At 32.6% G+C, this 21596-nt stretch overlaps 1 protein-coding gene across 1 annotated transcript; it reads left to right on the top strand.

The window, feature by feature from the left end:
- Positions 1 to 5738: 5738 nt before the first annotated feature.
- Positions 5739 to 21571, top strand: LOC134252434 (phosphatidylinositol 3,4,5-trisphosphate 3-phosphatase and dual-specificity protein phosphatase PTEN-like). Its single transcript, XM_062734918.1, has 10 exons — positions 5739 to 6002; positions 6085 to 6332; positions 8380 to 8464; positions 8874 to 8918; positions 13735 to 13909; positions 14203 to 14310; positions 17421 to 17562; positions 19111 to 19280; positions 19494 to 19694; positions 19978 to 21571. The coding sequence occupies exons 2-10, from the start codon at positions 6245 to 6247 to the stop codon at positions 20407 to 20409; spliced, it is 1446 nt and encodes a 481-aa protein (XP_062590902.1). The 5' UTR covers positions 5739 to 6002; positions 6085 to 6244; the 3' UTR covers positions 20410 to 21571.
- The last annotated feature ends 25 nt before the right edge of the window (positions 21572 to 21596 follow it).

Here is a 21596-nt window from a genome sequence, read left to right as displayed (position 1 = left end):
CCAGGGTGACCCCTTGGAAAAAATGTCCTGGATCCGTGCCTTTTTTTTCCTTTTTTGTGAAAATTCATATAGATATCAATATAAATATAAAATTTATTCAAATATGTGTGACAGTTGGCAGTAAGCAGCTGACAGTTGGCAGTAAGCAGTCAGCTGTTGGCAGTAAGCAGTTGGCTGTCGTATATGGCATTCCATAAGCTTTAGTATTTTTCATTTTTCTGAAATAAACGTTTTTAAACTATGATAATACCGAAGTTGGGCTTAGTTCAATTAACTTTTCTTAATTTTGAAGCGAATTTAAGAAATTATTTACCTTCTATGGAATGCCATATACGACAGCCAACTGCTGACTGCCAGCTGTCAGCTGCTTACTGCCAACTGCCACACATATTTGAATAAATCTTATATTTATATTGATATTTATATGAATTTAAAAAAAAACAACAAAAAAAAAGTAGGCGCAGATCCAGGACAATTTTTCCAAGAGGTTACCCTGGTAAAATTAAATTGATTAAATGACAATTATGTTTTAATTTATATAATATTCAATATACAGTGTATGCCATTGATAAAGTACATTGTTTATTTTCATTTTCTTTTTTGAATTAGGTAATAAAAAGACTATTTTCTGCTTTTAATCTTAAAGGAAGTAACACCCCTTTCCCCCTCCCATCCCCAACCCCCACCCCCGGAGAGAACAAAACCTTTGAAAGGAGAAAATAAAAAAAAAAAAGATTTGTCGTTTCGCTATGGAATGCCATATACGACAGCCAACTGCTTACTGCCAACTGCTGACTGCTTACTGCCAACTGTCAGCTGCTTACTGCCAACTGCCACACATATTTGAATAAATTTTATTTTTATATTGATATTTATGTAAATTTAAAAAAAAGGCGCGGATCTATAGGACATTTTTTTCCGAGAGGGTCACTGGTAAAAGAAAAAAATCCAACCCAGTAATTTCTTGACAAGAAAAAAAATACGTAGAGTCCTTTCCTAAATGTGACAATTTATTTCGATCGGGGAGAGGGGGTTCTTATGCGTCATACCTTCAGGACTATGACATTTTTCATACCAACTTAACACGAATACACATTTTCGGTTGGGGAGGGGAGGGGGGGGGTCTAAGGTACCTTTTATAATTAGTTGATTTATTTTATACATTAAATAGATTTTAGTTGGTTTATTTTGTGCATAAAATAATTTTACAAATTTCAGAGGGGTGGTCCGGACCCCTCTCTCTCTACATCTATGCATGTAAAACATATTTTATTTGTAAAAATAAAGAGATATCAATGTTTGATCGGCGTTTTCTAAGTGGAGGGTCCAAGGTCAGTTATACCGGTAGTTCGTTTAGTTTATTTAACCCATGACTGAACAAATTTTATATGCCCCCCCCCCCTCCCCAGATCTATGCATGTGGAACATTATAACACTCACAGATATACATCTTTAATTTGAGGAAATTTTCAACTATAGAATATAATGGAAAACGAAAATTTATTTTCAAAACATCTTTCTCTGCGAAACGACAAATCTTTTGTATATTATTATTCTCTCTTCAAAGGGTTTGTTGTCTCCGGGGGAGGGGGGGCTTCTTTAAACATTAAAAGCAGAAAATAGTCATTGTATTACCTATTTCAAATAAGAAAACAAGAAAAAAAAAAAATAAACAATGTACTTTATTAACCGCATATATTGAACATTACATAAGATAAAACATATTGGTCATTTAATTTTACCATGGTGACCCCTTTGGAAAAAATTTCCTGGATCCGTGCCATTTTTTCATTATTTTTTTTTGAAAATTCATATAGATATCAATATAAATATAAAATTTATTCAAATATGTGTGGCAGTTGGCAGTAAGCAGTTGACAGTTGGCAGGAAGCAGTCAGCAGTTGGCAGTAAGCAGTTGGCTGTCGTATATGGCATTCCATATTTCGCAGATTAAGATGGTTTGAAAATAAATTTGTATTTTCCATTATAATTTATAGTTGAAAATTTCCTCAAATTAAAGATGTATATCTCTGTGTGTTATATAATGTTTCACATGCAAATATCTTGAGGGTGGGGTGGGGATGGGGGGTATTTAAAATTTGTACAGTCGTGGGTTAATGTATAAACTAAACAAACTAAAACTGATCTTGGACTCTCCTCATAGAAAACGCCGACCAAACATTTATATCTCTTTGTTTTTACAAATAAGATATGTTTTACATGCATAGATCTAGAGAGAGAGGTCCTTTTACAAATAAGATATGTTTTACATGCATAGGTCTAGAGAGAGAGGTCCGGACCACCCCTCTGAAATTTGTAAAGTTATTTAATGCACAAACTAAACCAACTAAAAGTTATTCAATGTATAAAATAAATCAACTAAGAGGGACCTTAGACCCCCCCCCCCCCCCGAAAACGCGGTTTCGTGTTAAGATGGTATAAAAAATGTCATAGACATGAAGGAATGCTCCCTGTCCGAAATAAATATTCACATAAAGGAAAGGACGTTACGGTTTTTTTTTTTTTCTTGTCAAGAAATTTCTGGGTTGGATTTTTTTTAACATGAGTGACCCTCTTGGAAAAAATGTTCTAGATCCGCGCCTTTTTTTTAATTCACATAAATATCAATATAAAAATAAAATTTATTAAAATATGTGTGGCAGTTAGCAGTAAGCAGCTGACAGTTGGCAGTAAGCAGTCAGCAGTTGGCTGTCGTATATGGCATTCCACATCGTCTCAAGCCACGGTCCGGAGTCCGCATATAGCTCTCTCCTACCCGTGGCTGCTTGATCACAAAAAGTATCGTAATCTTGAATATTTACGCCTCTCTATTGTGACGTCATATTCAGTCAGTGACAAGTTTTGTTTCCATCGCAATACGCCAGTTTCGAGATTGTAACTCTCCTGCGATAGAGGCGCAAAAAGTATCCATTTCAGCATGGAGGTGGGACAGTTTGCTTACAAACGTGCATAAATAAATGAACGATGTCTGTGGCTTTTGAAATTTGTTTAATTTTATAGAAAGATATAGATGTTAATCAGTGATGCATTTTATGATTTAATCAAGCTCAACTGTGTATATTTATAAATCTACTTTCAATTATAGGGTACTTGAAAACGAAATAAACGTCGTGGTCTTCATAAAAGTAAAAGATTTTCTTGATTGTACAAACATTCTCTTAGAAGTTAATGGATTTTTTGAAGTTATAATAAGGTAAAAAATCAATGTGTCATTTAGATTGCCAACATGTAATAATCAGAGTGCATGTGTATCGTATCTATTCGAGGTCCATATCTCTCCCCGCGTCTGAAAAGTCTCACATCCACTGATTTTTCTCTTTTTTACGATTTTCTTGCATTAAAAAATGAATGACGCCTTTACTTTAATTCGGTTGTTCTCGAGTTGAACAGTGCATACTTACAAATATATAGTTACAATAAACCAGTATATCGATGATGCGATATATCCAATAATAAATATCTGTCCCACCTGTTTGTTTACGCGGCAACCAAACTCCCCTCCTCAACGAAAGAGCGCACCAAGGGAGCTAATCTCGAAACTTGCGTATTGAAATCAACAACTGACATCAACAGTATACAAGAAATATTTCCTTTACTGCGATTGAATATTGAAAGGTCGTTATAAAGTTCATCTTCCGACTATGCTTTACTCGCATTGGTCAATATTTTAATGAGCTACGAAGAATTCTCGCCTCGTTCAACCACGGCCAGAATGGGAGAGGATCGTACATTTTGGCCTTGGTTTGCGACGATGGGCATTCCATAACCTTCAGAAAAAAAAACTGTTTGCAAATTCGTTATTTTTAAAGTCTGTGTATTATTATAATATTGAATTATTGTATTATTTATTTGTCTTTGTATAAATTTCAAATCTGCAATTGCGTTTCCCTTTCCTGATAAATTTATTAAACATGAGTCCCTTCTACGCTTGGTTAAAACAATGAAGATGAAACACAAGGTCGGGTCAAAAGGTCAATTTAAATTTGTTGGTATCCAAGGAAAGATCTTGTCACAAGGAATGCACCTGTGAAATATAAACGCTCCAGTATTAACTGTTCAAAAGTTATGTCCAAGTTTAAAGTTTTTTTAATTGGTCAAACTTGAAGGTCAAAATCAAAAGGTAAAAAATATTTCTATTCATGGAAAGGCCTTATGAGAAAAAATTAATATACATATTACGTAATACGTATGAATTAAGGCCATAACACCCACTTTTCATTCCTAACTGTTAAAGTTTGGTAAATATTTTTAAAAAGCTAAGTCCGTCAACGTCTAGGGTCAAAGTTAAGAGGTAAAATAGTTCATCTTTAATATTAAAGCTCGGGCACTTATGGCACGCCAAATTCACAAAAATGAGATAAACCTAGTTTCATAATTGTTGATAAACTAAGTTTTTCGACTGTAAACTATACTTAACAAACCGTAAACTATAGTTAACGATTCGTTAAGTATAGTTTTCATCTGTAAAACTATATTTAACGGTTGTTAACTATAGTTTACGAATGATAATCTAAGTTTATCTGTCTGTAATAAAACGTTTGTTATAAATTTTGTTGATAAACATAGATTCACGTTTGTAAACTATAGTTTACAATCGTAAACTATAGTTAAGAGTTGTTAATCATAGTTTCACAAATCGTGAAACGATTTTTATCAGATCAAACTATAGTTAACGGTTTGTAAACTATAGTTTACAAATCGTGAAACTATATTTATCAGATAATCTATGTTTTGCAATCGCAAATGATTGTTTTCAGTGTTAAGTATAGTTTACGGTTGTGAAACATAGATTATCGCGTTAACTATGGTTGACGGATGTAAAATATATATTAACGTTGTTAACTATAGTTTACAGTCCGTAAACTATAGTTTACAACCGATAAACCTAGTTTATCGACTGTGAAACTATGTTTATCTCATTTTTGTGAATTTGGCGTGACATAGGCACTTGTTTCGTATACGAGGTACCCCTATACTTAGTACTACTACAATCAAAATATTAAGTTATGGACGAGGTTCAAGTTTTTGTAGACAGAAATTAAATACAGTATGCATTTTGACAGGCAGACTGATAGACGTACGGACGGGGAGAACAAAATCTATGTATCCCTGAAACTCAATTATTGGGTCATAAAAATATGATAAAGCCAAGGTGTGTCGATCCCATATTTTCAAAGAAAAAATGGTAGTGATAACCCCCGCCACTAAAAAATATAGAGTTTAGAGTTCTGGGCAGGTTTCCTTTTTTATTTTACCTTCTGTAACATTTATTTTATTATTAAATATTTCATTTTATTTCAATATTGTTTAATTTTATGATTTATTTTTATCTATTTTTATTTAATTTTTTTTTATTTGTTGAACTGAGACGTTCTTAGTATTTTTTTTTTCAATGAGACAGGGGAACACTGTCACTCCTCCCTTTTTATGCTAAGTGCTTGCCATACTATGCACACCCAGGGACATGTATACTATAGTATATAGTAAATAGTATATAAAGGTCCCACAGGCACTTGTTCCTGTAATAAATTTTTGACCCATAGTATAAAAATAATATTATTATACTATGGGTCAAAAATTTATTAAAGAAAAAACAAATCGTTTATCTTTTATCTCGAGGCGAAACAGTCTAAGAAAGATAACTCTATCTTTTTAGTTGGTGTTTGGGTTTGGGTTACTGTTCTTGATTTTTTTAGGTCATAAAATTATAGGTTAGTGGGTTAACAGCCTCGCGTAACAAATAAACAAACGGAGTCCAAATTGTATTAGTTCTTTTAAGGAATGACGAGAACGGCGTGATTAGATCTTCTCCAATCAGAATATTCTCCAGAAGTGATGCTGGGTTGAGAGAGAGGTATATAGCATTACTGTTTTAAGACAACAATTATGAACTATATTTGACCGCGGAATATACACATTACACCAGGAAGCCGCCATAGTGAAATAAAGGGAAAAGGAACGGGAATGTAATCAAGGAAGAGGTAGGTCGTATTTGAGTCTTATTTTCAAGTCCAAAGAAGTGTTATGTTAACAATTGACACCTGTATTTTTTATATTTTACAGATTTCATCTTATCAGTTTATTAGTAATCAACATGTGATAAGAATTGGATAAAAAAAACTACAGAGGAAATTCTGACTATGAGAAGTTTCTCCAGTGTTTGACCATGACATAAAAATGGAGTTAAGATCATCTTCTTAATTTGATATTTTTTGAAGACTAGATGTACAAGATGGCAAACTTTATTAAAAATCTTGTCAGCAAGCACAAGAGAAGGTACACGGAGGACGGCTTCGACCTCGATCTTACATGTATCCTTTTATAATATTTCATCCGCAATGTAATAATATTGTGTTTGGACTGTTTTTGTTGTATAAGGTAACATTTCACATTTCTGAATAAATATGGGCCTAAATGCAGGAACCTATAGTCCTATAGAGTATATAGTTCCCTGCTAAAAGTTTATATTCAGATAGAAGATTGGCACCAGTTGTCAATTTTTTCAAGGCACAGGAATGTTAACTTGCTACTGAGGCAAAGCAAATGACAGATCCTTTGGATAGCCCTTTAATGATAACTGTATTACTACTATTTGCAGGGCAAACTAATAACATTTGGCAAAGTTTTTTCACTTGAAAGTCTATGCCAAAGTTGTTTGGACCACACAGGACAGTTGGTCCTGTGTAATGAATGATTTCAATGAAGAGGACCAAACCAAATTTTGTCAGACATTCCCGCCTGGTGCAAAAAATGTGCATCAGATAAGGTCCGTTAGGTCTGATGGTCCGTTGTCTTTAGCATAGACTGTATTGACAATTATGATATGCATTAAACAATTACTTTTGTCATATTTCAAAAAAATACTGTAAATGTATTACAATTGGCTGTGTATTCTTTTTAGCGCTTTTAGTTGAAAGAAACTTCAAGTACAACGAAATCACTATTTGAAGTACAATGCACATATATAAACATTAAAAAGAATATCAAGAAAATAGCTAAATCAAATCCACACTAACTTCATCAAAAATCAAAGCCAATAAATATCATACATGCTAATTATAATATATTTACAGAATATCATTTTGCCCTGCAAAAGAGTAGCATAACAGATATCCTGAAGTGGTCTACTAGAGCAGAGATAAGTCTGCTTCAAGGCTTGTATACATTTAGGCTTAATAGGGAGAAGTATTCGTATTTTTGATGGTGACTGTGAGTACTGCAAAGAGAATTATATAAAAATTTCCAAAAGTGAAACCTCACCCACTAGGTAACCTATTAGTGAAGTAAACCTTCACAGGTTTTTGGGTCCTTCAGATTTTTGCATTGTTAAACTTAACATTTTATAACTGGTATTATGTAAATCATAAATATCTTTGCAAGTGAGCCTTTATAATATCAATTTTACTTACACATGTTACATAAATTAGTGCTTTACAATTTGAAATGTGGACTTAATGATCCCAGACTGAATGTGTTGTTTTTTGATGGATCTCAAATGTGTAAATGTTTTCTATAAAGGAAAACAATATTTATTTCTAATCAAATATGTGAGCCTAACTTCAATTCATGCTTAGTGTATAAATTTGTCTACCATTTGCAAGAGAAATACAGAAATGTCCTTGATTTTGTTAAAATATATACCGGTACCTGTTTCATGTAATAAAAAATACTTTGAAAAAATGAGCAACTATCAATTTTAGAATTTTCTATCAAAGGTTGCCATATCACTAGCTGTTATTATATTTGATGAGATTTTAGAACATATTAGTTCAATCAGTTTCCTTCAAAGGTACCTCTACTAATGCTCAGTAAAAGAGGACATGCTCATAACCTGTTCCTATTAAGGAGAGCATTTTCTATCTGTCTGTTGAAAGAATTTGAAGATTTGTTTTTGTTTTGGCTGTGTTAGGGCATTGCAATAAATAAAATGTAATTGAAGAATAAGAATTAAAGCTGCTGCGTGACAGTTGAGGCATGGGATGTATCAATGTCTACCACCTATTAGTAAACTCAAGTATAAATTGAGAATGTTTTTGTTATTAAATCATGTTGATATAACTAAAACAAATTGAGTGCATGCTGACGTCTCATGATATAGAAATTGAATTTCAGTAGAAATTCCTTGAAAAGGGAATCTGTCACTTCTTGAACAAATTAAAAATTGTCCATCGATCATTACCCAATGTAGTTATTAATTAATTAAAAATCATTGCAACTTTATAAATTGCCTGTAAATTAGTCAGATACTGGTACATGTACTTAGTGTCAACCGCTTCCTTGAAAAAAAAAAGATTTTTTATGTAATCACTACTTTGTAGACTAATGTGCATAGATTGTGTTTCCTTAATACAAATTTAGATATTTATCCAAATATAATTGCCATGGGATTTCCTGCCGAAAAGCTGGAGGGTGTGTATCGCAACAAAATGGCTGATGTTGTCAAGTAAGTACGAGAGGTTCAGCACAAATGTTCACAAATAAAGATATTTTTTGTTCTTAATCACTCATATAAATACATATAAATGTATACAGATTATTGCAAGTTCCTATGAATGTGCATTCAATATTAAAACTAAAATTATTTGTGAACTTAAAGTCTGTAGACATACAGTTGAAAAATCACAATATCGTAAATATTTCAGAGTTATAACCCTTGATTTTGACCACAGGAGGCCAGAAACAAAATATATGTGATTTTACATATTCTCTATTATACAAATATGAATTCTTATTTATACAATGATTTTGTAAAATCATATATAATATGTTTCCCAAACCCATGCTTTTGACAAAATCCATGCCCAACATTGAAGCTTATATATAGGAATTATGTATTTGCATTGTTTTTACAGTTTTCTGGATGAAAGACACAAGGACCACTACAGAGTCTACAATCTGTAAGTATGACACGATGTAGAAACTCCTACAGCTACTTGATTTACCAGGTTTTTTTTTTTACTTCAAATGTATTGCAACACATTTCACAAAGATATACCATTAATCTCAGTCATTTGTATTATACAGTATATTTATGCACAAAGCATAGGAATGGTGCTTTGTAATTAGAGTTACTTCCCCTTCTTATAAGCAAGAAATTTATTTTAATGATGGTGTAAATGTAGAGTTCAGTGATGGTGTAAATTCCTAGCGTCGGTCCGTCGGTCCTGCGCCGACGTTCAAACGGAAGGACTCATGTATAGTATGACTAAATGGGTCCTTGAAATGATTTTGGGCCGATGATGATTTGTGAAGAAAGAAGGCCTAAAAATGTTTCTTTCCTATAACCCGACCGACACATTCAAATTGCTACCATATCTGTGACGGTTTCAATCAGCTGATGCAATTTTTATAAAGAATGTTAATTGTAGCTTTAGATGAAATATAAATATGTTGTCCTAGTCAACCTTCACTTAAATATGAAGGGGGAATAATCATTTTTATATCATCTAGCATTTCCTCCCCCAATTTGTTTAGCTTCGTTTTCTATCGCAAAACAGCCATGTTGGGTGTCTACTGTAAATATCCCACCTGGTTACTTCAGTCCTGGGATGTTTGGCCCCCTTTATTGAGGCATTTAGGTAAAGTGAAAATGAATGTTTTAAATGGAAACTTTATTATGCTTCAATATGTGAGATTGTACATTAGGCAAAAAACCCCTACAGACACACCCTGTTTGGGGAGGGGGGGGGGGAATGTTACATAAAACAAAAAGTATGTTTACAGTAATATTAACATATTTTTTTGTTAAATAACATAATTTTTTTATTGGTAAGGAATTGATAAACTTACCAAGATTGTCTATTAAAGTTTATTTTCCCAAAATATTTGATGGTATAATTTTTGGGCCTATGCTGCCTTGGAGGGACTTGTGTAGACCCTTTATCAGTGGGTCCTTTGGACCCACAGAAAATAATTCCGAATTTCGAACACTGGTAGAGTTGATAATTAAGATGCGATTTACACTACAGTAAATAATGTGTAATGTTTCAAATTTTCCAATATTATTCAGAATTTTCACAAGTTACCAAGAAGGGATCATTTTGAATGATACTAAGTCAGATTATGAATTATAAGACTGTATGGAGTTCCATCTTTTAAGTACCTCCTCCCCCTTTTCGCAAATTTTTGCAATGACAGATTGATTTATTTTGATACATGTACATTTAATTGGGTCAATTAATTGTATTCCATTACCATATGGTTAGCTTGTTATATCATATATTGTGTATTTATCCAAGAGTTTTGATGTCATGGTGGTATATCAATTTGTACATAGAGAAAGAATAGTATTAAAAAAAAGCCTTAATTCTAACCCAGTTAGGAATGGTGTAAATTTAGTAACAGTTTTGCAAAATGTACTTTTAACATGAGTGGTCATAAATTAGAACACTTTATTTCTGTTGTTACAGTATTTTCTGTGTATGTCACAATATTTTATATGTTACATGTAAGTGATCACTAGAACATCTTCAGCATTCTATGATAGTAACAAGTACCCTAAAAGTCCGTGCATCTTAAATAGAAACATTCATCAGTGTTCATGTATATTTGAAAAAACACTATTAAATCTCACTTGTATAGATAGGATAAGAGCCAATAAATGTCGTAAAGTTTGTTAATGTACATCCTGTACAGCCCTCCTGGCCACTGGGCAGGCTCAGGCCATTTATATAATTATTTAGCTAAGTAAAAATACCAGGTAATCATTCATTATCATATGATGGAATCACTATATGTTTGTATTTTTGCATCTCTGAATGCAAATGTTAAATTTATTTAGATTAACAACTTGAGATCATTACATTGCGTTCAAAGTCATCAAAATTATCTGAAGCCTGTCAAACAAACAAACTAATAAAGTTTATATATGGTAGATCTTAAAATTGTCAGCCTGAAGATCTCTTAGTCCCTGTACTTTATAGTGATTGCTCAACGTTCAATTGCATATAATGATAAGCACGTTAAATGTACATATATATATATAGTGTTTAATTCATCCCAAGTTTATTAGAGTTCTTATAACATGAGAAGTTTTCCTGTTCAAATGTGTCATTTTGAATATTTTTTTTAATCTCTGATTTTGCTGAAATGAAAATTCTAGAGGTTATGTATTTTTTTTAACACTTTGTTTTATTTAAAATTGAATTGAAAATATCAATATTTTCTTTGGTAACACTGATGGCAAATATGTATGGGCACTATGAGAAATATGTAGGACCACGCTTTACTCAGGGCCTATTTAAAACCTGTCCTATACTCCTATAAGTCCGATTTGCTGATATGGAGTAAATTGCAGGCACAAAAAAGAGCCGTCACTGCTCAATGGCCCCCAGTATAAGACTGAATTGACAGCTGGGCCTCCACCATTAAGTGCACATGGTGTCGTCTCCATATGTCTAGAGTGAAAAAATATCAGAGAGATGTTAAACAACAAAACAATTATTAACAAACATTTTGTTTAGAGGGTAATTAATTTAACGTCATCTTCATAATGATCACTGATTTAGGTAGGAAGTTCAAAATGACCTTTACCTTTTGGGGAGGGGGGGGGGGGTTGAAGGTTCTGGTTGAGTGGATGGGAGGGTCATCGATTTGTGTGAATCTGTACACAAGCAGATCACTGACCGGCCGACTGACAGAGTCTGTAAATCATTATTTTATTTGGACATAGAAATGTGTCTATTTAACATCCACAAAAGAGGAAGGATAATTTGTATAGCAATGTAAAGAGCACTCTTATTATACCATTTACAATAGTACTCTAGAAGGAGCCAGCGGCAGTGAACAAAAATAGGACAACATTCAGAAGGAAGTTAAAAAAAGATAATTGGGAGTTTCTTATGTAATGAAAAGGAAATAAGCTGACACAGTGATCAAGCTGATAGAAGTGGAATGCTTATACTTCACAATACACAAAATCAACTAAACAAATTACATTAAGTTTAATCATTCGCAGATTTGTTTGACTGCATATTTCAGTATATTGAACAATCAAGTGGCTAGTAAAAATATAAATTTTGATCTTTTACCCCAGGTGAAGAAAATAATTTTTTTTTTAATTGATGTCTTATTTACATTCTTATTAAACCTGACATAACTGTAAATTGAGGTCACAATTGATTGACTAACGATATGTTTTTTGCAAGTACTAAGTCTTGTTAATGTAGATATTTGACAATTAAACTCAAATGAAAAATAATAGTATTTTTATACTTCTAATAATATAATGATCCATGTTTGATCAAGTATAATTTTATAAGCATAGCTGGAATCTATGCCATCATCAACATGTGTACCGGTAATTATGACTTATGAAAGAATTTTGCTCCTTGTTATGAAATCTGTCAATTATCACCCAGTAAACATGTATAACAGGTGTATAACCTGATAATATTCGGGTTACTGCACCTCTGACCAATGACCTTGAAACTCCTTTTTTGGATCGGGCTAAACATCATATGATGTAAGAGTCCTCATCCACATCGTGTGCTAGAGAGAGAGTTAAGATACAGAGTAAAATTTTGTTAGTCCCTTACTGTTGAAACCAAAGGGAACTAAAGACTGCCTACGGCGCCTTCCCCCATAATTATGAAAATACAGCCATTTTGATTTTTAAGGAGGGGGGGGGCTTACACATTCACTAAAAACAACAGTAATCTGTCATGCAGAAATTGAGCTTATTTTGGTACTGTGTCCAGATTGATGATATATAGATCAGGTTATTTTGTTCAGCTTCAATTTAATTATTGTAGTAACAGAATTTGGGCCTTTTTAATTTTAAAGAAGAACCAAAAAGAAAAAAATATTTGCCAGCAGATGACTCTAGATACAGCTTATGCAATATGCTCAGATTGCTTGTTTTCTTTGGATCGTGTAAATTGGTTTCCAATTAGCAGACTGACCAAGGTTTCAGTACATTGAGTTTCTGCCAGTATAACCTGTACATGTAATGATTATATATGTTAGATGTAAGGATAGCAATGCAGAGTGCTTAATATTGCTACGTGCTTAATAAGTAAGTCATACGCTAACCCACAAACTATTACCTAGCCCTTAAATGATAAACTGGGAATTAACAGATGTCAAAATTTGAAATTACATGTAGTAAATAATTAAACGAAATATTTTTTATGTCTACATACTGGGTATGATGTATGAAGACAAAATTATAAACAGGTTTATATTTGAATGATTTGCAAATTTGCAAGATTTGAAATTTTTATTAATTGAATAAAAATCAAGCTATTCAAAATCTTTTTTGATCTCTGACTTTGTGTCGTTGAAGGTCTTGGAGCCTAGTTAGTTCTATCAACCCTCATGTATCTGTTACAACTATTTTAGAAATGGGTCAGATACTTAGTACAAAGATAGTTGATGACATTGAAGGTTTGTTATAACCTTCACACAAGGTCCTGACAAGTTCAAGGTCACTGGCAGGAAAAAATATAAAATTTGAAAAGGTTTATAATATTCTGATGGAGAAACATTGAATTCCATATTTTCACTGAAAGATTATGACCAGAGAGTGTTTCTCTTCTTTTATCAAAATTATATTGACTAGTTCAAGGTAACATTTACAAAATTGCAATAAACCTTTGAAAATGCTTTAGGCTACTCACAGTACCTCTATTTTTTGTTTTGCACAACCAGTGTATGATTTCTTTAATTGAAAAGATTGAGAATGTACAGTATATGACTTTAATTCACTGACAGGTGTTCAGAGCGTTCCTATGATGTGGCCAAATTCCACAACAGGGTGGTCAGTTACCCCTTTGATGACCACAACCCTCCTAGACTAGAGTTGATCAAACCTTTCTGTGAGGATCTAGACGACTGGCTAAGGCAAGATGGCCGAAACATTGCCGCCATTCACTGTAAGGCAGGCAAGGTAAGTCCAGACCAGAAAATTCCTTAAAATAAGAAGTAAAAGAAAACATAACAGGTATTTACCACCAAATCAGCTGGAACAAATATTTGTGTAATTTTGAACATGTAATTGGTTTCACTGTATAAGAGTATACCCCTCATTGAATGAAAAGTACCAATATTTTAATATGAAAACAATACAGTGAATTTAAAGTTGCAATGCAAATGTACCATATCTGTGGACATATATTTAATACAAAATCTTTTGCTCTGCTATGTATCAGCTTATTTGAATATTTTGAAACTATTTTACAGGGAAGGACGGGAGTCATGATCTGTGCTTACATGTTACACAGGAAGAAATTTACCGATTCTGAAGCAGCATTGAAATATTATGGACAAACACGAACCAGGGATGAAAAGGTAATATTACTGGGTTAAATAAAAAGTGACCAAAGATTCATTATTTTCATAACACTAAGATATGCAAGAAATGTATGCTTTTCTGCAAACATATACTTGTGTTCTTGCCATTTTTATGCCCAGGGATAAAAGATAAATTGTTTTTGTCCTGTCCTATCACCCATCATTCTGTAAATATAGTCATGATAGTTGTAAACCTTAACCTTCCAAATAAATTTTGAAATACGAAATTTAGAGACTTTTTATGGCAAAATTTTAAGCATGAATACTTTTCATCAAAATTTAAACTCAATCAATTACTGAAGAAAAAAAAAATTATGAAGTAATTTAAATTTGATTTACATTCTGACTCAGAGTGATATTCTTTAAAGAGAGGACACATACACATGCTCTGTGCATGGTGAAAGTAAATGGTTCATAATATATTTTCTAATTCAAAGCATTATTTTTCTTTGCTTTGAATAGTTTTCATTGTTTTCAAGTTTATGTTTGAATGTACATCATTTTTAGATACTCTGCCTTTGGTATTTGTGAGAAATAATCATTTCAGGTCCAGTAGTAAAAAATGTTTGTACCAATTTAAACCATAAATAACTTTTCAACATTTCTGGTTGGGTGCAACTATTTTTTGAGTGATGGTCATTTCATACTGAATTTATTACTATAGTAATACTTTATGGTTTCAATTTGCTAGAAAAAGTGCATGATTAAATGTTATAAAAACTTTTTTACAACAGACCTACTGACATATATTTCTGAAGATTTATGTAGCATGCACAAGGACACATGTTTCATTTAAACTGTTATTTAACAGAAGTATGGAGAACTACATGTATTATGTAGAACTGATTGGTTTGACATTTTACATGTTCTAAGTCTGACATTTATTTTTTATCATGAAAAACAAGTAAATTTTTTTCTGTTACTTGTTATCAGATAGAAAAACAATTTATATGGCAGCACTTTAAAGAAGACAATTTACTGAAGCAATATATGTTCCTCTGGAGCAATTTGACTGAAATTGGATTTATTTTTACATATGACCTATTATTTTTTAATGTTAAAATCAAAATGTGTTATTTCCTTATTGCAGAGATTGTGTACATACTGAACTCATCCTGGTTTTGACCTATGAGCAATGTCAATGCACTTCTTCTGATTTTTTTTAAAAAGTTTATTGCAAAATACAAAAATATACTGTAGATCACTTAATTTTCGTGACAGCTTATTTTCGTGAATCTGGAGATAGTCATTGACTCTTTATTAGAGAGACAAAATTTTCACAAATTGTAATCATTGCTCTATATAATCTTAAGGAATTCTATTATACGCGAGAATTAAATTTTCGCGAGCATAACGTCTCACGAAATATTGCAGATAAAAAGTGATTTACATTAACTTTTCCCCGAAAATAAATTGACACAAAATAAACTACCGGGTAGACCCAAAATAATTAATACTGAAATGCATATACATGTATCTCCTGCCATGATTGAGGAACAAAAAAAAGGGGGGGGGGGGGTTCTAATGAGTATAAAAATATGTACATGTACAAATAAAATAGTCTTAGTATACATTTTGGAACATAACATACACAATGTCAACGTTCAAAAATTTCATTTGAGTGATTAAGTTTGTTTTTTAGCAATGTAATAGTGAGAGTTGTTTTCTGCAGTCAGTGAATAGCACTAGAAAAAAATACTCTTTAGCTTACAGCTTCCTTGATTTAAGTGTCAATGTACTAATTTGGCATTTAGAAAATTAAGAGCTTCTGCCCTAGAAAACATGAATATTACATACACAATGATGACATGTAGGGTGATTGGGTACATTGTATTTAATTTCTTTTGAAATTATTTCAGTGCTGAATTTTAACATTTTTGATGCAATAGGGCTGTATCACTTCCTTGTTATATCATTAACATATTAAGTAAAATGGAGTGCTACTGTTTACAAGTGTTCCAATGGAATGACCTGTACTTATGTACATTGTATTTCACTTGTACTACTTTCTTTTGTATCAGAATCTTCATACTAGGTAACTAAAAATGCTAAAACAAGATTAATATTACCCCGGTAAAAGAAAATGTACATCATTTTTTTAACCAGAATAAGATAAACTCGTGAATTATGTCTAGTTAACTCAGTTAACAAAGCTATGAAATTCTAAATTTTGTAGCATTAATTAATCTTGCACATTGAATATAGGAGAAATTTATAATTGACATTATTGAACAACTGATCGAGATCCAACATTTTGTAGCCTATTCTGAATAATTTTTCCTACGGAATGACAGGACATTTTTTAACAACCTTGCCAAAAAGCATCCCTGTGTAAAGGAAATTCATGTATACATTTATCACATGTTCATGGGGAGATAGTTGAAAAATGATGGAAACAGGGTGGTATTATTACATGTACAAAGGTCTTTAAAATCACTGGGACAGGAAGAAAAGACATGATAAAGCATTGTTACAAAATGTTCATGTCAATATTGGTTCAATATAGTTCAGATTACGACCTACAGAACTAGAATATGGACACAGTAGGGGTCAAAGTTTTATATTATTTATCCTTACATTAAGAGAATTTTGAAAACATATATTAGATTAAAGCTAAATAAAATATACTTGATCATATTACATAAATAAATAAGTATCCCTATGTGCAGATCCACATTATTCAAGACATTGATTCCTTACTTGATACTGGATGAAAAAGAAGGCCTCATTGTCAGCGAGAGAGTGTGAAGTGACTAACATGTAGGTGAACATTATTACCTATGGGCCTTGTAAAAATACTTGCTATACAGTTGTGGCCTTCTTTATAGGCAGTTGTAGTTTGATGTTGACATCTTTTCATTCACCAGAAATTATCAATATTGACCTCTACAATGCCTCAGCATCTGCAAGCACTATGTGTCTGCGTTCAGTGACTAATTTTAAATGTCCACTTTACAATTTATATTTTGGCATACATAAAAGGTGAATATAGACAAAAATATAATAAATGTTACTGGGGTTGGGGGTGGTGTTATACTACTAGCTGTGTTTAATACTTAATCGTGAGCATAGGTGTATTACTGAGAGAGCGATTTAATCTGTTACAGGGTGTGACCATACCTAGCCAGGTCCGGTATGTGGAGTACTATGGGTACATGATTCGACACAATCTACAGTACAAGCCTGTGACACTTTTACTCAGAGCCATTGATTTCTTTACTATACCTATGCATAATGGAGGGACATGTTGTAAGTATATTTATACCGATGTTCAGGTAATTGTTTCCCAGTACCTTTTAAATCAGCCCTGTAAGGAGTACATTTGGTCTTACAGATGGTAACTGATAGTTAATAAACATTAACTAGTTATGGAGAGAATTATCATAGGCATTTATGCCTGCTGTTCAATCCAATTCAATGAATAAAATATATTTTAAACCAACATTAACTAGTAAATATTGAGAGATCTTTCCTCAGTATAGCTTATTCTACTTGGAAAGTTCTGTTGTACTCTATTCTTTTGGACACCATGAAGCGTGAAGATGTTGGAAGTTTTTTTGTATATTGTCAACACATGTAATTGAAAACAGGAAAACTGCCAGTCACCCACTCTTGCACATAAGCAACTGTTTCCAAAAAAAATTGTAGTCATGCTGTAGTATTTTTTTGTTTTTTAATGTGTTAAATGGGGCTTTTGTGGTATCAAATGTGAAAACAATAAATGCTCTTCTCAGTACACCATTGTTTCACTGTTTAAAATCTTTAAAACTCTTGATATTTTTTGACATATGTATGTATTGTTCATTTGTAATTGAATGCAATCAATTTAATGTTCATTGAGCAACATTGAGATATCACCCTGTATAAGTTTAGAACCATGCTTTCCCTGTGTATGGAGGAATTCATAGTTTAAGAGCTTGCCTGTGTAATAAGGAAGTAAAGTCTGTTTTGCCAGCTCATCAGTATTGTTTGGGTTTAAGGTGTCTCGAATTAAACAAATACAGGAAAATAGAAATAAAGCTATGCTCTATTATGGTGGAAGTATTAAACCCAGACCAAAGTAGAAGATGCCACTAAATGAGGACATATGTATTACTAATTTGACCTATTTATATATAAATGTGCATACATTCAATGTTTCCTAGGATTATATTTCATAAGAATTTGCAAAAAGAATATGAATGAGTAGGCAAGAAAGAGGTTTTTTTCTTTTTTATTATTATGCCCCTCTTATCAGATATTAAGGGCGTTTAGTCTTGGTTCTGTCTTGTTATTGTATGTCTGCAAAACTCTAACCTTTGTCTTTACTTCTGAATGGTTGGTGCTGTGGCTTTCACAAATACATATGTATATAATCACTTGTAAAAAGACCTATATTTTTTATATAATGACCTTGACCTTGGAATTTGACCATGTTCTAAGCTTTCATATTTCATGCATACTACTTCTGACAAAAATCTTTCATTTTGCTTCTGACTTTGACCTTGTAGTTTGATCCTCTTGCAAAACACTTAGCTATAGCTTCTAAACAGTTTGTGCTTGTGCTTTCAAATTTCTCATTTTCTTTTTGATAAGACTTTTCGATATGAACATTTTTGACCTCATGACCTTTACCTTGGAGTTTGACAAATTTTTGAAAAACTAACTTTTGCAATGAACTGTCTTTGGGGGAGTTTTTCACAAACATATCCTGATTTTATCCTTCTTTTGTTTGTTTGTTAATTAGTTAAATCTTGGTTTGATAACATGTAATTATGTCAAAAATGCTGTAACAAACTTATTTTTTATATTTAACAGGCCCGTTTTTTGAAGTATTTCAACTGAAAGTGAAAGTATATACCTCCAAGACATATGAAGATATTAGGAAAGGACAGGACAAGTTCTCAATGCCAACAGACCAGTCCGTTCCTCTTTGTGGAGATATTAAAGTCGTATTTTATAACAAACCCAGACTTACAAAGAAAAAAGTAAGACAATTCTGAATAGATTTACAAAAGAATCAATAAGTTGTGATCTGAAACATGTTTTGTTAAAAGCAATTAATAAAACTATTCATTTTTGTAAGTGAAATTGCTGCACAGCAAATGCAAATGAAACAAGTGTTAGAATTTTGCCATATTTGACTAAGAAGAAGTTTGGCTTTATTTTTATTTGATTACTGCTTACCTCTCTTTGTCCAGGAAAAGATGTTTCAGTTCTGGTTCAACACTTTTTTTGTGGGGAAAGATGACTACAACCCCCCATCCCAGTACTCAAACGGGAAAAGCCCCACCATGGAAGACCCAAGGGCGTCCAAGTATCTGACCTTGACCCTCAGCAAGATTGAGCTAGACAAGGCCAATAAAGACAAATCACACAAGTTCTTCAGTCCCAATTTTAAGGTACATGAAAAATTTGATGAAATATTTAGTGAAAAGCTGATACTTTATTTTGACTTGAAATGTTTCATTCAAATTTTGAACATGTTAAAAGGCTGAATTTTGTTAAAATGATAGCTATGATCTATCAGGATAAAAGTAATATCAGCCAATACTATTATTGTATGCTTTAATATCATTTGAAACTGTATTAATTGTTCAACTATTTTCTTTGCTAACTAATTGCCGTAGATTAGACTAAAATAATTTGATGTCAGTTCTATACACCACACAATACAATTTACAGGTGCGATTACATTTCACAATGCCAGATAATGATGTAACATCCAATATGTCCGTTACTGATGGTGGATGCCACTCCATTCCAAATACCTTACAGGTCCCCCAACTCCCACGAAGTCAGTCAATAGCTAATGAGAAACTGACCAACATGTCCAGTCCTTCTAAGGACCCTTTATACATGTCCACAGCATCTTCGATGCCTGCTTTGAATGACCACAATGCTCAAGTAGTGTTAAGCCAAAAACAAGTGTTTAGTCCAGACCGACCAAAGTTCCCCCACAGTATTAAAGGGGGTAGTTACCAAAAACCAGGAGGGAGTGTGGCGAGTATGGACACAATATGTAATGAACATAGTGATAATGAAATTGTGGAGGAGGACTTGTCCGACACAGATACTGACGATGAGTGGGAGGGACTAGAGACCACGGCAGTTTGATTGACAGCTGTCAAATTTAGTGTGGTGTAATTCTTCTAAAGTATGCGAGTGTGAATAGTGCAAATGGAGGAATGTTTAGTGGTAATCAACTTATGTGAAAGAGAGAAAAATTGAGATGTACAAGTGTTTTGAATAATTTAATATGAACTGACCCTTCTCATGCCCATCTCCACACTGGTAATCATGGTATCAAATTCCTTGTCATGTGTTTATATTTCAAAAAAGAATATTCATATGTAATGAAGTAGATTTCTGTCTGAGATATATACTCACCGTCAATGAAAACGCAACACTCTAATTTTAGGGTGAAAAGTATATACGGGTTATAACTATGTACTAAAAAAGTTAGGACATCTTTTACTTTGCCAAATCAGTTATTTAACGGTTGAATGAATATCTTTCCTCTACCGGAAGTTGCTTTTTAACCCTTTTCACAGAATTCAAATTTTTGCATTTTTAATAAAATTTTTAACAATATTTTGAGTTTTCGAAGTTTTGTAGCTGTTTATCATAAGTAATGTACTAAAATGCCGGGAAAAAAATCTTTCTTTCTTTACCGGATGTGATTCCTATATTTCCTCAAAATGACTGATTTTCATTGCTTAAGCTGGAGATTCTCAAAATAAAGAAAAAAAAGAGCTGCAGATGCAAATTTGCACTATTTAACCACTCATCAGGCTCATGTGTTTCAGTAGCATAAATAACAGTTTCTTGACCGGAAGTCCAAGAGTTACTACACTACGCCAAGTTAGAGAAAATTCGACCGCAGTATCTGAACAACAGGCAATTAAAAATGCCAAAGAATGTTAATTTCGCTCAGATAAAGGCATTGATAAACCTAATGCATGGTAGAAATCGGACTGCGTACATTTATGCTGTACATGGCGGACTAGCATGTTTTGATTAAATTGTAAGAAGGGGGAGGTGTTTTATTTAAATGTTATCTGTTCAGAGGGCTAAAAAATCAACTTTCGGTAATGGAATGAAAACCATTCAACCATTAAATAACTGATTTGGCAAAGTAAAAGATGTCCTAACTTGTTTGGTACATAGTTATATCCCGTTTATAATTTTTCACCCTAAAAGTAGAGTGTTGCGTTTTCATTGATGGGGAGTATATTTATTTACTTGAATTAAATATATGTCATTTTTGTCAGCAAGAAATTTATTTTTTATGGTATAGATTT

Source organism: Saccostrea cucullata, unplaced genomic scaffold, assembly GCF_032062105.1.
Source record: "Saccostrea cucullata isolate Sc308-1 unplaced genomic scaffold, CSIRO_AGI_Scuc_v1 ctg45, whole genome shotgun sequence".
Classification (NCBI taxonomy): Eukaryota; Metazoa; Mollusca; class Bivalvia; order Ostreida; family Ostreidae; genus Saccostrea; species Saccostrea cuccullata.
This window is presented reverse-complemented; position numbering and strand designations above follow the sequence as displayed.

What these genes read in the sequence shown, in the direction of transcription:
- LOC134252434 (XM_062734918.1), top strand. Translation starts at nt 6,245, where the DNA reads ATGTACAAGATGGCAAACTTTATTAAAAATCTTGTCAGCAAGCACAAG. An exon ending in CACTACAGAGTCTACAATCT is followed by an intron (nt 8,919 to 13,734) that starts GTAAGTATGACA and finishes ATTCACTGACAG; the next exon opens with GTGTTCAGAGCGTTCCTATG. An exon ending in TTCACTGTAAGGCAGGCAAG is followed by an intron (nt 13,910 to 14,202) that starts GTAAGTCCAGAC and finishes ACTATTTTACAG; the next exon opens with GGAAGGACGGGAGTCATGAT.